Raw genomic sequence first — 12,466 nt, 5'->3', positions numbered from 1 at the left:
TGTGGGGTCAGCCAACCATAGTTCTATTCGCTACCTCGATGACCAAGAAGCTCCTCTTGTATTGTTCTCCGATTCCAGACCCAGCAGCAGTTCGCGTGGATGCCTTTCTGCTGGATTGGTCCCATCTCAACCTGTATGCATTCCCGCCGTTCAAGATTGTCAACAGGGTACTTCAGAAGTTCGCCTCTCACAAAGGGACACGGTTGACGTTGGTTGCTCCCCTCTGACCCGCGAGAGAAGGGTTCACCGAGGTACTGCAATGGCTGGTCGACGTTCCCAGGACTCTTCCTCCTAGAGTGGACCTTCTGCGTCAACCTCACGTAAAGAAGGTACACCCAAACCTCCACGCTCTTCGTCTGACTGCCTTCAGACTATCGAAAGTCTCTCAAGAACTAGAGGCTTTTCGAAGGAGGCAGCCAGAACGATTGCCAGAGCAAGGACGACATCCACTCTCAGAGTCTATCAGTCTTAATGGGAAGTCTTCCGAAGCTGGTGCAAGGCCAATGCAGTTTTCCTCAACCAGTACCACTGTAACCCAGATTGCTGACTTCCTGTTACATCTAAGGAACGTAAAATCCCTATCAGCTCCTACGATCAAGGGTTACAGAAGTATGTTGGCAGCGGTTTTCCGCCACAGAGGCTTGGATCTTTCCTCCAACAAAGATCTACAGGACCTCCTTAGGTCTTTTGAGACCTCAAAGGAACGTCGGTTGTCCACTCCAGGCTGGAATCTAGACGTGGTCCTAAGGTTCCTAATGTCATCAGGATTTGAACCGTTCCAATCAGCCTCTTTTAAGGACCTCACATTAGAAACTCTTTTCCTCGTGTGCTTAGCAACAGGTAAAAGAGTAAGTGAGATCCACGCCTTCAGCAGGAACATAGGTTTCACATCTGAAACGGCTACATGTTCCTTGCGGCTCGGTTTTTTTTTGGCTAAAACGAGCTTCCTTCCCGTCCTTGCCCTAAGTCGTTCGAGATCCCAAGCCTGTCCAACATGGTGGGGAACGAACTAGAGAGAGTACTTTGCCCTGTTAGAGCTCTTAAGTACTATCTAAGAAGGTCAAAACCATTACGAGGACAATCAGAAGCCTTATGGTGTGCTATCAAGAAGCCTTCTCTACCAATGTCTAAGAACTCAGTTTCTTACTACATCAGGCTTCTGATTAGAGAAGCAAATTCTCATCTGAAGGAAGAAGACCTTGCTTTGCTGAAGGTAAGGACACATGAAGTGAGAGCTGTGGCTACTTCAGTGGCCTTCAAACAGAACCGTTCTCTGCAGAGTGTTATGGATGCAACTTATTGGAGAAGCAAGTCAGTGTTCGCATCATTCTATCTCAAAGATGTCCAGTCTCTTTACGAGTACTGCTACACCCTGGGTCCATTCGTAGCAACGAATGCAGTAGTAGGCGAGGGCTCAGCCACTACATTCCCATAATTCCATAACTTTTTAACCTTTCTCTTGAATACTTTTTATGGGTTGTTCGGTCGGCTAAGAAGCCTTCCACATCCTTGTTGATTTGGCGGGTGGTCAATTCTTTCTTGAGAAGCGCCGAGGTTAAAGGTTGTGATGAGGTCCTTTAGTATGGGTTGCAGCCCTGTATACTTTAGCACCTTTGGGTTGATTCAGCCTCCAAGAGGAACGCTGCGCTCAGAAAGGAAGACGAACTTAAAAAAGAGACAGAGTAACGGTTCAATTCGACTTCCTTACCAGGTACTTATTATTTCATTGTTATTTGAGATAACTGTTATATGAAATATGGGATACTTAGCTATCCTTTAATCTTGTACACTGGTTTTCACCCACCCCCCTGGGTGTGAATCAGCTACATGATTATCGGGTAAGTTTAATATTGAAAAATGTTATTTTCATTAGTAAAATAAATTTTTGAATATACTTACCCGATAATCATGATTTAATTGACCCTCCCTTCCTCCCCATAGAGAACCAGTGGGACCGAGGAATAATTGAGGAGGTGTCAACAAGAAGTACTTGAGTACCTGGCCACAGGTGGCGCTGGTAAGTACACCCCCTTCTAGTATTGTGATAGCTGGCGTATCCCTCCATAGAATTCTGTCGGGCAACAGAGTTGACAGCTACATGATTATCGGGTAAGTATATTCAAAAATTTATTTTACTAATGAAAATAACATTTTTCAGATTAGTGAAACATTACTTGATGTTTTGCCGCCCGTTGTGCAGTGATCATGAATTTATTCCCGAGACTGATCCTTTGGCTTCGGCCCTAGTACAACTTGAACATGAGCCTCTACAACAGTGGTTCCCAACCTGGGGGAAATTTGAAGCTCCCGGGGGGGAAATAATTACACTACCTACTAACTAAAACAAGCGGAAAATGTCCTCATAGTACGTGCGGCAATTTGTTGTTAGCCATTCAATTGTGATATGATCATATCAGTTCTCAAAGACATGATATTCAAGGGGAGAATTGGAGTGGCATGCCCATTTCTGAGGCAGGCGAGTGGACATGAGGGCTGGGCGGGGCATGAAGGGGGAAATCTGGACGGTTGAACTAGGTGCAGGGGGTAAATGACAGAAAAAAGGTTGGGAACCACTGCTCTACAAGTATCCTTAGTTCCAGATTATACTGATCTTAACAGATCACCATCTCCTACGAGTGTCCTCAGTGGTGAACACCATACCTTTATTTTAGATTTTCAGAACCAAGGAGATTTCTCTTATTTGGAGGATTCTCCAGTCAAAGTAATGAAAACCTCTCATTCCCAGACAATAACACCTTTTCATGTGGTGAATGATGTTACAGTATCTCTCCCCGTATGGAGGCTGCCCTCTTGGAAAGTGCATATTATTCATTGGCTTGTATGAGTCTGGTTTGCCTTTTACTCTGTCCTGTAAAAGCAGTCTGGAGATATCTTAAGAAAACTGCTCGTTGTCGACCGAAAATCTCCAATCTGTTCTTGATCACAGGTCGCACCAAAAAAATCTCAAAGAACACGATCTCCTTTTGGTTTTCTATAGGGCTTCTTGTTGTAGCACAAAAAATAATCAAAGTAAAACTCATGCAGGACAATTAACCTATCATGATATTGTCAGTTATCCTCTGCATGAAGAGTGTGAAAGGGGAATGCATGCTTTTATTCATTTCCTTTTTCGTCTTTCACTCTCCTGGGAGTAATTTCACTGAAGGAATTCATATGGAGTTAAGAATAATCAAACTCTTGTTTGTGACTGTATTAATAAGACAACTTTTACTAATGTATTTTAGATATAGTTAATAACAGAATATTCACTCTCATAGATCAGTGACTTGTGAATTGAGGCTGACATATTGACCTTGCTTCTTTGTGAGACAGTTTTGAATGTTATATATATTATATATATTTTATGGTCTATCGTTAATTAAGGGCTAGATAGATGCCTGTCTAATGACAGAGACTTCCTCCCACCATTGGAAGACTTCCTATATGAATGACTCAAAAGTTTGTATCTGCATAGGAACAAATTACAAATTTTTGATACAATTTGTATTTTCCCTGGCTATACAAATCTGAGTCATTTATCCAAATTTCCTACCTCATCCACCCCTCAAGTCTGGAGCGTGCTAACCCAGCATGGATATATGGCTGGTAACCATACACTGTTGCTATTTAAGCACTTGTTCTTCTCTGGTCGTAGCAAAGGGACTTAGGAATAAACCAATATAAATGACAAAATATAAATTGTTTTAAAAAATTTTAGTTTCAAAGTGCACCGAATATAATAGATTATAATACCGTACTGTTCTTCTCACCAAACCAGCAGTGATTAGATGTAAATTAATTTTGTTGCAAAATCAAACCTTTTTTGGCTTTATGTACTGTAATTAATTTATTCATCTAAATAAAGTTTAAGACAGACAGAAGAATCAATTTCACACCGAATAGAAATTTTAATTTTATTAGTGATTGAAATAAAAATTAATATATGGGAATATATGGTTAGACGCTTAGATTGATTATCTTCTAAATGTTTTATCTAAAGGGTGGCAGCAGTTCAGGTGACTTGAGATCCTCGAAACCCGGCCCACCAGGTTTGATGGGTCCCGTTGGACCACCGGGTCCTCCTGGCCCTCCTGGACCTCCTGGGTTGCCTGCTCAACCTCTTAGGGCATTAGATGGAGAGATGTTCATCCCTGTACCTGGTCCAGCAGGACCACCTGGTCCACCTGTAAGTTATTTAAGTTGTAAGATTTACTTCAAAACTCTCTTGTAAGCTGATTTTTTTCAACTTTAAGTGAGGTGGTGTCATAAATGCGGGACTTTATATCTGATCCATTTTTATTTTCCCTGTGTGAAGTTTAAAACTTCTTGCCCAAAAGCTGGTTCAACCCCCTCTCTCTCTTGTGCACACACACACACACACACACACACACACACACACACACACACACACACACACACACACACACACACACACACACACACACACATATATACCCCCCCCCCCCCGAGTATCCTGTAGCATTCTCACCCAAAGGTTTGAAGTCAAAATAATAGTAGAGTATACTAATTTCAACATGTTTACTTTTTTCTAAATTTGAAATACTGTGTATTTTAAGGAAATGTAGTTTTGCATTTCTACAAATCTAAAATTCATCAAAAGTTATTTAAAATTCCTGAAAACTCCTACACTATTACTATGCTCATACATTAATGTAGTATTTTGAGAGTGTGAGTTACTAATTAAAATTGATTTAGATATTACTCAATATTGATAAAGGATTTTGGGTCATTATAAAGGATATAATGGTATATTCACTTGTTAATTTTATTAATTGTAACACAGGGTCCCCCTGGTGCACCTGGGTTATCCATTGAAGGCCCTGAAGGACCACCAGGAACTCCTGGGACACCTGGTAGGGGCTACCCTGGAAAACCAGGACCACCGGGCGAACCAGGTTCCAGCGTACCTGGTCCAAGAGGTATGCTTATTATCGTACTCACAGTTTTTGCTCCTGGTAAAATGGCATAAGAATTCATATCTAAAGTAGTTTTCGAAGTTCAGAGACGCCAGCATTATCTCAGTGCCGTTCTTCATTCTGTCGCAATATTAAAAGTTTTTAAATGAAATTGAGCAACTGCTTCTTTATTTCATTTGGACATTATAACACATAACAGACACATCTCACAAGTTTGTGGGACTGAAAAACTGGCCGAATTTTTATGCCTCTTTATTTCATGTCATTTAGAAGTCTTAAGATCAAGGAAAAGTCTTAATCTTCTGAATGCAATAGAAGTCTGTTTAGATTACAAATACAAAAACTAACATAAGTAGCTATATACCATGTCAGGATTTTTATAAAAATCAGATATTAGATGTTGATCTGTTCAAAATACTTTGCGATCCAATTGATTTTAAAGTAGTTAATATTTGTCCCCGAGTACAAACTTGTGAGCGTCAAAAATATCCATTATCACTAAAAGTTTTAAATTCTATGCCACATGATTTTCTGGAGCTAACCCTTAAGTTTTATTTGGCTTTCTTTGCATGCAATCTCAGGAAACCTTGGAGGCATTGCAGAACTACGCCGATGGATCTCTGGAAAGCCCAGGAATAGAGGTGCCACAGCTGCTCTTATGTTTCCTTCCATTTAAAATATTTTGGTCTTGTCAGTGTCTGTCCATCCTAGTAACTAGATTCCGTAATGTACTGTCACCTTTTTCCAGTGTAATGCAGTAGTAGTTTATTGCTCGTAATATCTTTTGCCACATACTCATACTGTCTCCTGAATTTTCCCTCTTATAAGTGGATCTGCCAATTCTCTTACTGTTATAATCATGTCAAAGTGGACAAGACATTCAACTCGGTCATTCCATTGCCATTATTTTTATCTATACAACTTCCTGTCATTCTTCAATCATCCCCCCCCCCTGCATAAAGAGTAGTACTGTTAGTGTTACCTCATGCTGTGAACTGTAGGCAATAGTTACGGATCTTTGTCTCATAACTTGACCCCAGGCTCCACTTGTTTTATATCTTTATACTTAGCCTTCAATCCTGGTGTCCAACCTATTGTAACTTTTACCAAATAGTGCAGCTGTACGATCTCCCTTGTTGCTCTTGCATGCTGAGTGGCCTCACAGGCGCCACTGTACTCCAGAATCATATATTCAATCTTCCCTTGTATTCAACAACCCAAAGGATTTTTCTCCTCTGACTTTCGACATGATGATTGTTGTCAACCACCTTTTGCTCCTTAGAACTGTCCTTTATGTTGATTAGGACAATCTTGCATCGGATTGTGCTCATGCTTTTATGAGTAGCTTGTAAGAGATACTTGCCCTCCTTCCCCTAAATATTCTTTGGGTTCCTCACTAGTGTACCCATGGATTAGTGTTACATACCATGAGTTTGCTATTTTTTTTTTCCTGGTCCTCTTTTGTACGTCTCTACCTTTTTCTTTTTGGGCTTGAATTATGATCACCCATTTTTTTTTTATTGGCATATTTTTTTTTAATGACAATCTTTGTATCCATTTCTTTTCAATACAGGTATTTTTTATTTTTCTTCCTAATACCCTCAATTTCTTCACCCCCATTTAATACCAACCTGATTATAACTTTTCTAGGCTCCTAAAATATTGTTTTGTAGAATTGCTTTAAATTTGTTATTTTGTTTCATTTTGGTGTTTTGACATCCATTGCACTTGCAGTTTTCTATAGATTTCTCTTCTTTGATAAGAAACCAGTGGGTTTTTTTTACTAGAAAAGCGTCTATCATATTTGTGCTACCCAGCATTACTTGTTCTTCAGTTTGTCAAACCTTTATTATTTTCCCTTCTACGCTGTTTTGCAAGCTTGTCTGCATGTATCTTGTAGCCATGTATGCTTGATATATAATTTATTGTTACTCTTGGTCCATGTTTCCCATTATTAGATTAGTGCTAATTCATTTGATCACAAAAGCTTCATATTAAAAATGTCTTACAACACTGGGCTCAGAGCTGATCCATTATCCACTCTAGGTTTCATATATGGTCATTCACCACAAATTGTCACTTGAGAACCCCTAAGATTTGCCACCCACGGAACCCTTAAGGTTGGCGAACCATATGTTTTAAGAGGTCTGTACATCAAGAGAATTATAAAATTTAGATATTTCAAGAAGCCAAGAAATAAATAATTTAATTCATGTCCTCCTAGGATATGAAAAGTTAAAATTTAATGGTTTTATAACAGAAAAGTTTTTTTTCTATATAGCTAACATATTACAGTTGTCATAATTACAAGATTTAAAATTCTTGGAAAGGATTCTGGAACAACTTTTGCAATGTGTGGTGAACCCATATAAGAGCCCTATATCTGCTGTAATCCATCTGAATTTTCAGTACTATGAAGACATTCATAAACATCTACTATTATTCTATAAACTATGAAGTATAACCTGTACTTTCTTTTATGAATAGCAAGCACTCCTGTTAGTGGAATCCATTCTCTTTAATCTTTAATAATAACCAAATCCAACTTCTTTTTTTTTTACATTTTTTCAGGAACAATGTAAATTTTTCACCAAATTTTTTCCCCTTTAAACCAAATATTATAGATAACGGTTCTCACTTGAAGATATTGATTATATTATTGATAGTCTCATCGCAACATCAAGTGTACAGTGAAAATCTCATTTGCTGAAAAGTGTAATTATTATTTGTTACAACAGGTCGCGCTGGTGGAGATGGCAACGAAAGAGCCTTTACTGTAGTCCCAGGAGCCATTACTTTTCCTACGAGACAGGATATGCTAAAGGTAAGTTTATGGATTAATTAATAGAGAGAGAGAGCTCTGGCATTACAAATTCAACAGTCACTGACTCCAGGATAACTGAGATTTCATCGGATTCTTTACCTTTCGTTTGCTTTAGCTAAGATACCCAAAATGCAGACATAGGAGTGTTCTGCTGATACAGTATATTTATTGTATGTTCTCTTGCATGAAGAATATTTTGATATAAGAATACAAAGACTTTCCTACACTACTAAGATGGTCATCTGGAGAGATATAGTTTATTCTTTCAGATATTTTGTAAGTTTCAAAGGAGTTCAAGAGTACTTACTGTAAAACCCTGCTATACTGCAGTACTTGACTCTGTTGTGGTGATGATATAGGCCTACCAGCTTTTTACTTAATTGGGATGTACAGTATTGCCTTCAGACCATGACAACCACTTTAAAACTTGTGTAAATAACTTTCAAAATTATATAACTTGAGGTTGATAATTGTGTTCTCCAAATATTTTCAGGCTTCACCAATTATTGAAGGTCTGTATTTTTCCTCTCTACATTTCAGAAACTATGATTATTTAAGTTCTCAGATCTTCAGAGTATGTTGAAGGTATTGTTACTGGTACTCTTAAACAAAACTATTTTTAAAGTAAAGTTCTTGATGAAACTACAGTATATAGGTAAATACTCAACTTTGACCTATTTGAAAAGGCCACATATTTATTTAAAGCCAAATTTTTATCAAACTTTTGTCTTAAATAAGATTTGTGTTGGGGATGAATAGTACTTTTCCAAAAACATTTGCATAAGTTAGAGCAAGATTTCTGCTTTATTGGTACAGTAATTCACCTAATAATTCAAGTCTTTGAACACTTTTTATCTTGTGAGAGATTATTATATTTTGTAAATATTTCCCCCAATTATTTACCACTATCTTCCTCTTAACTGATTGTGATATGCTTCAAGCCACTTTCTTAAGTTTGATTAATTATGTTTTTTAATGGAGGATAGGATCTTGAATTTGTCATAATAGTTCCTCCTCTACATATTAGCTCCACCTGGCATTGCCATCTAAGGTTTAATGTTCTAATTATTTTTTTTTCCACTACAGAGGAGAGCTTTTTATTGTATTGGATATGCAAATTTTTATTGCCTTAACATCATGTACATTTTTTACTCATTTTAATTTTGGAGGGAAGGTTTATGAAAAACACTAGTAAATGTTTGTAAAGAATAGGGTATCGGAATAATGTACATTAAATATAATTGATAATGCCAGATCCAAGCTTAATATATTATCTAAAAATAGAGAAAGTTGTATGAAAATATAGACTACATAAGAGATATTTCCATATCAACTCTGTAAATGGGCAAAGTTAGTGTTGGTCCCTTGAGATATTAAGTGCATTTTGGAATCTCGACTTTAGAGTTGGAAGGTGAGGGGTGTGGCATTGAAGATTTGCTTGTGAAGTAGTATTTCCTAGATCCAAATGAATTTCTGAGCTACCAGAAAAGGGATTTTGACGTAGGAAAAATCTATTTCTGGGCGAAGGACCTGTGCCGCCCAGTGAATAAGCTCCATTTAGCACTTATTCTTAGGTAATTTACTGCTAAATATACCAAAGAAAAAATGTAAAGGAGTGCTAGGTTAACTAGCTCGCTCACCTATTGGTGTCGATATAAAATTGGGCGTATATTCCAGAGGTCCCGCACTATTTAGATTAATCCACGACAGAGAACCCCAATAGAGGAGAGCCGTTCAACCTCACTTGGTACTACTACAATGCATCCGCTCAGAACCCAACTCCTTAGCACCCAAAGTTTGGGGACTCCAAGGGAGAGGAGCTGGGAGGGTTCACTGGGCGGCACAGGTCCTTCGCCCAGAAATAGATTTTTCCTACGTCAAAATCCCTTTTCTGGGCTCGAACCTGTGCCGCCCAGTGAATCTATACAAGAGAAAAATGTCACCAAACTTGCAAAATAAAGGAAAAAACATAAGCGTAAGAGAAATACAGGATGCTTTAATCAGAGATGAGTACCAAAAAACAATTATAAGGGTATCTTAAATATGAACATAAATCCAATAAGGTAGGTATAATAATGCCGTGAGTGATAATATATACAGATACTCAGGAGCATAAAATTTACAAATATAATAACAGTATTCAGGTGCGAGACCAACGAATACAATAGGGTATAAATGAGGCAGGTAAGAGGGAGAGATAAAGAGTTAAGGCATTAACCTGAGTTACTCGTGAGTAACTACGCTCCCTGCGGCTACTGTAGAAAATTTTAGGGCTTCCAAATGTTTAAGGTAGTGTTTCTTGAACACTGACGGTGATTTCCACCCTGTATACCTGGAAAGGTCTGTAAAATTCATGTGGTGAAAGAAGTTCACCGAGGTGGCAACCGCCCTGATATCATGTGCAAGAGGAAAAGAGTCAGGGTTAGCTTGTTTAATAAAATACAAAATTTGTTGCCTGATCCCTTTAATAGTAATGGTACCGCCTTGTTCTCTAACGAATAGAGGCCCCGAGGAGTTAGAGGAGGTCCGGGATAGATAAGACCTAAGAGTAGTGACAGGGCACAGCGACGGATCTTGCGTGAGGGGAACAATTTTCCAGGAGGTCCATCTGTTTTGAGGGTCTTCATTCTTAGCCAAAAAGAATTTGTTAGGAGAAAGAAGGACCTCTCCTGAAGGCAGAAAGTCAATATGACCCGGGTCTCTCGACAAGGCTGCCAATTCAGAAATTCTTGCTCCGGAAGCCAAGCTCACTAGAAAAAGTGTTTTCCTGAGAAGGGGCATGTAATCACAAGAACTGTTAATGGTATCAGAAGCCAATTTGAGTACGTCATTAAGGAACCAGGTCACCGGGGTAGGACGAGTAACCGGTTTCAGTCTGGCACAAGCTTTCGGAATTGAAGCTAACAAAGAGTCGGTTAAGTCTATGTTAAAACCCACTAGGAAGATCTTTTTCAGAGCCGATTTAATAGTGGTGATAGTATTGGCTGCCAGACCTGATTCTAATAAAGATCTAAAGAAAGTGACTGTAAGGTTCAAGTTCATACAGTTCACGTCTAAGTCTATTAAAAATTTTGCCAACTTTTTAACTGCAGAGTCATACTGACGGATGGTGGAATCCCGTTTATCCGATTCTAGGAACAAGGTGTTTTGAGGATCAATATTGGCACCATGCATAGCCGCAAACTTCATAAAGTCCATAAAGTTAGGGCGCTCTGAATGTTTGAGAAAGCGTACACAACGCGTGTTTGTACTATCTGAGACAGAACCGGATTGGGTATCGGGTGAGGGTATAATCTCAACTCCCGCAGGAGAGGATACCAGTTGCTCTTGGGCCAGTTGGGTGCGACCAAGGCTACTTGTCCCTTGAAGGATCTCAGTTTGTCTAGAACTTTCAGCAAAAGATTCACCGGGGGAAAGAGATAAATCTTTTCCCAGTTGTCCCAATTCTGTGACATGGCGTCTGTGGCGTAAGCCTGAGGGTTTAGATTGGGAGCCACATATACTCTCAATTTGTGGTTGGATTCCGTGGCGAAGAGGTCCACTTGGAGACCGGGAACCTGAGAGAGAATCCACCGAAATGACTTTAGATCGAGTGACCATTCCGATTCTAGAGGGGAGGTCCGGGACAGGGCGTCTGCCACTACATTCCGGACTCCCGCCAGGTGGACAGCTGAAAGATGCCAACGGTTCGAGGCTGCTAAGGAGAATATGGCTACTAGAACATGGTTCAGAGGCCCTGACTTTGACCCGCCTCTGTTGAGGCAGCGGACCACCACTTCGCTGTCGAGGACCAGACGAAGGTGTTGTTTCTTGGGAAGAGCGAGACGTTTCAGGGTTAGAAGAACTGCCATGGCCTCTAGCACATTGATGTGAAAATGGCGGAACAAGGGAGTCCAAAGACCTTGAACTTTCTTGAGCTGAGAATAGCCGCCCCAACCTGATAGGGATGCGTCTGTGTGAATGATTAATTCCGGGGGCGGAAATCGAAGGGGAACTGACTTTGACAGACTGTTTGCTCTTGTCCAAGGAAGAAGTCTTTCCCGTAGAATGGGAGGAAGGCGGACTTTCCTGTCCCGGAGCTTCCGGTTCGCCCTCGAACGCCAGACACGATTGATATCTTTCAATTTTGCCTTCAGAAGAAGATCCGTCACTGAGGCAAACTGAAGGGACCCCAGAATCTTCTCTTGAAGCCGTCTGGAACTTACTTTGTCTTTGAGAAAGCGTTTGGTGTTCCTTGCAATCTCTAACCTCTTGGGTCTGGGAAGACACAGAGTATGAGATATAAGATCCCATTGCAGGCCGAGCCATTGGAACTTCGAATTTGGAAGAAGACGGGACTTCTTGAAGTTGATCTGGAAGCCTAGAGATTGAAGATAATGGATGACTTTGTGAGTGGCTTTTAGGCAATTTTGGGAGGTGTCTGACCAAATGAGCCAGTCGTCCAGATAGGCTACTACTTGAATCCCTTGATTCCTGAGTTCCTGAACAGCGACTTCTGCTAGCTTTGTGAAGATCCTTGGGGCAATGTTGAGCCCGAAAGGCATCACCTTGAAGGAGTAACTTTTGTCCCCTAAGCGAAAGCCTAGGTACGGACGGAAGTGTCTCGCTATCGGGACGTGATAGTAGGCGTCTGTAAGATCGATAGAGGTGGTGACGGCCCCACGGGGAAGTAAGGTCCGCACCTGCGAGACGGTAAGCATTCGAA

At 40.0% G+C, this 12,466-nt stretch overlaps 1 protein-coding gene across 1 annotated transcript in view; it reads left to right on the top strand.

Moving 5' to 3' along the window:
• Positions 1-12,466, top strand: part of LOC137642344 (collagen alpha-1(XVIII) chain-like) — a 137,844-nt gene that overhangs the window by 94,173 nt on the left and 31,205 nt on the right. Inside the window, exons 17-20 of the mRNA XM_068374838.1 lie at positions 4,001-4,186; positions 4,805-4,940; positions 5,519-5,578; positions 7,676-7,761. Of these exons, the coding sequence (XP_068230939.1) occupies positions 4,001-4,186; positions 4,805-4,940; positions 5,519-5,578; positions 7,676-7,761 (468 nt within the window). The remainder of the gene's footprint in view (positions 1-4,000; positions 4,187-4,804; positions 4,941-5,518; positions 5,579-7,675; positions 7,762-12,466) is intronic.

Source organism: Palaemon carinicauda, chromosome 6 (assembly GCF_036898095.1).
Source record: "Palaemon carinicauda isolate YSFRI2023 chromosome 6, ASM3689809v2, whole genome shotgun sequence".
Taxonomy (NCBI): Eukaryota; Metazoa; Arthropoda; class Malacostraca; order Decapoda; family Palaemonidae; genus Palaemon; species Palaemon carinicauda.
The sequence above is the reverse complement of the archived record's forward strand: the minus strand, read 5'-3'. Positions and strand labels throughout refer to the sequence as shown.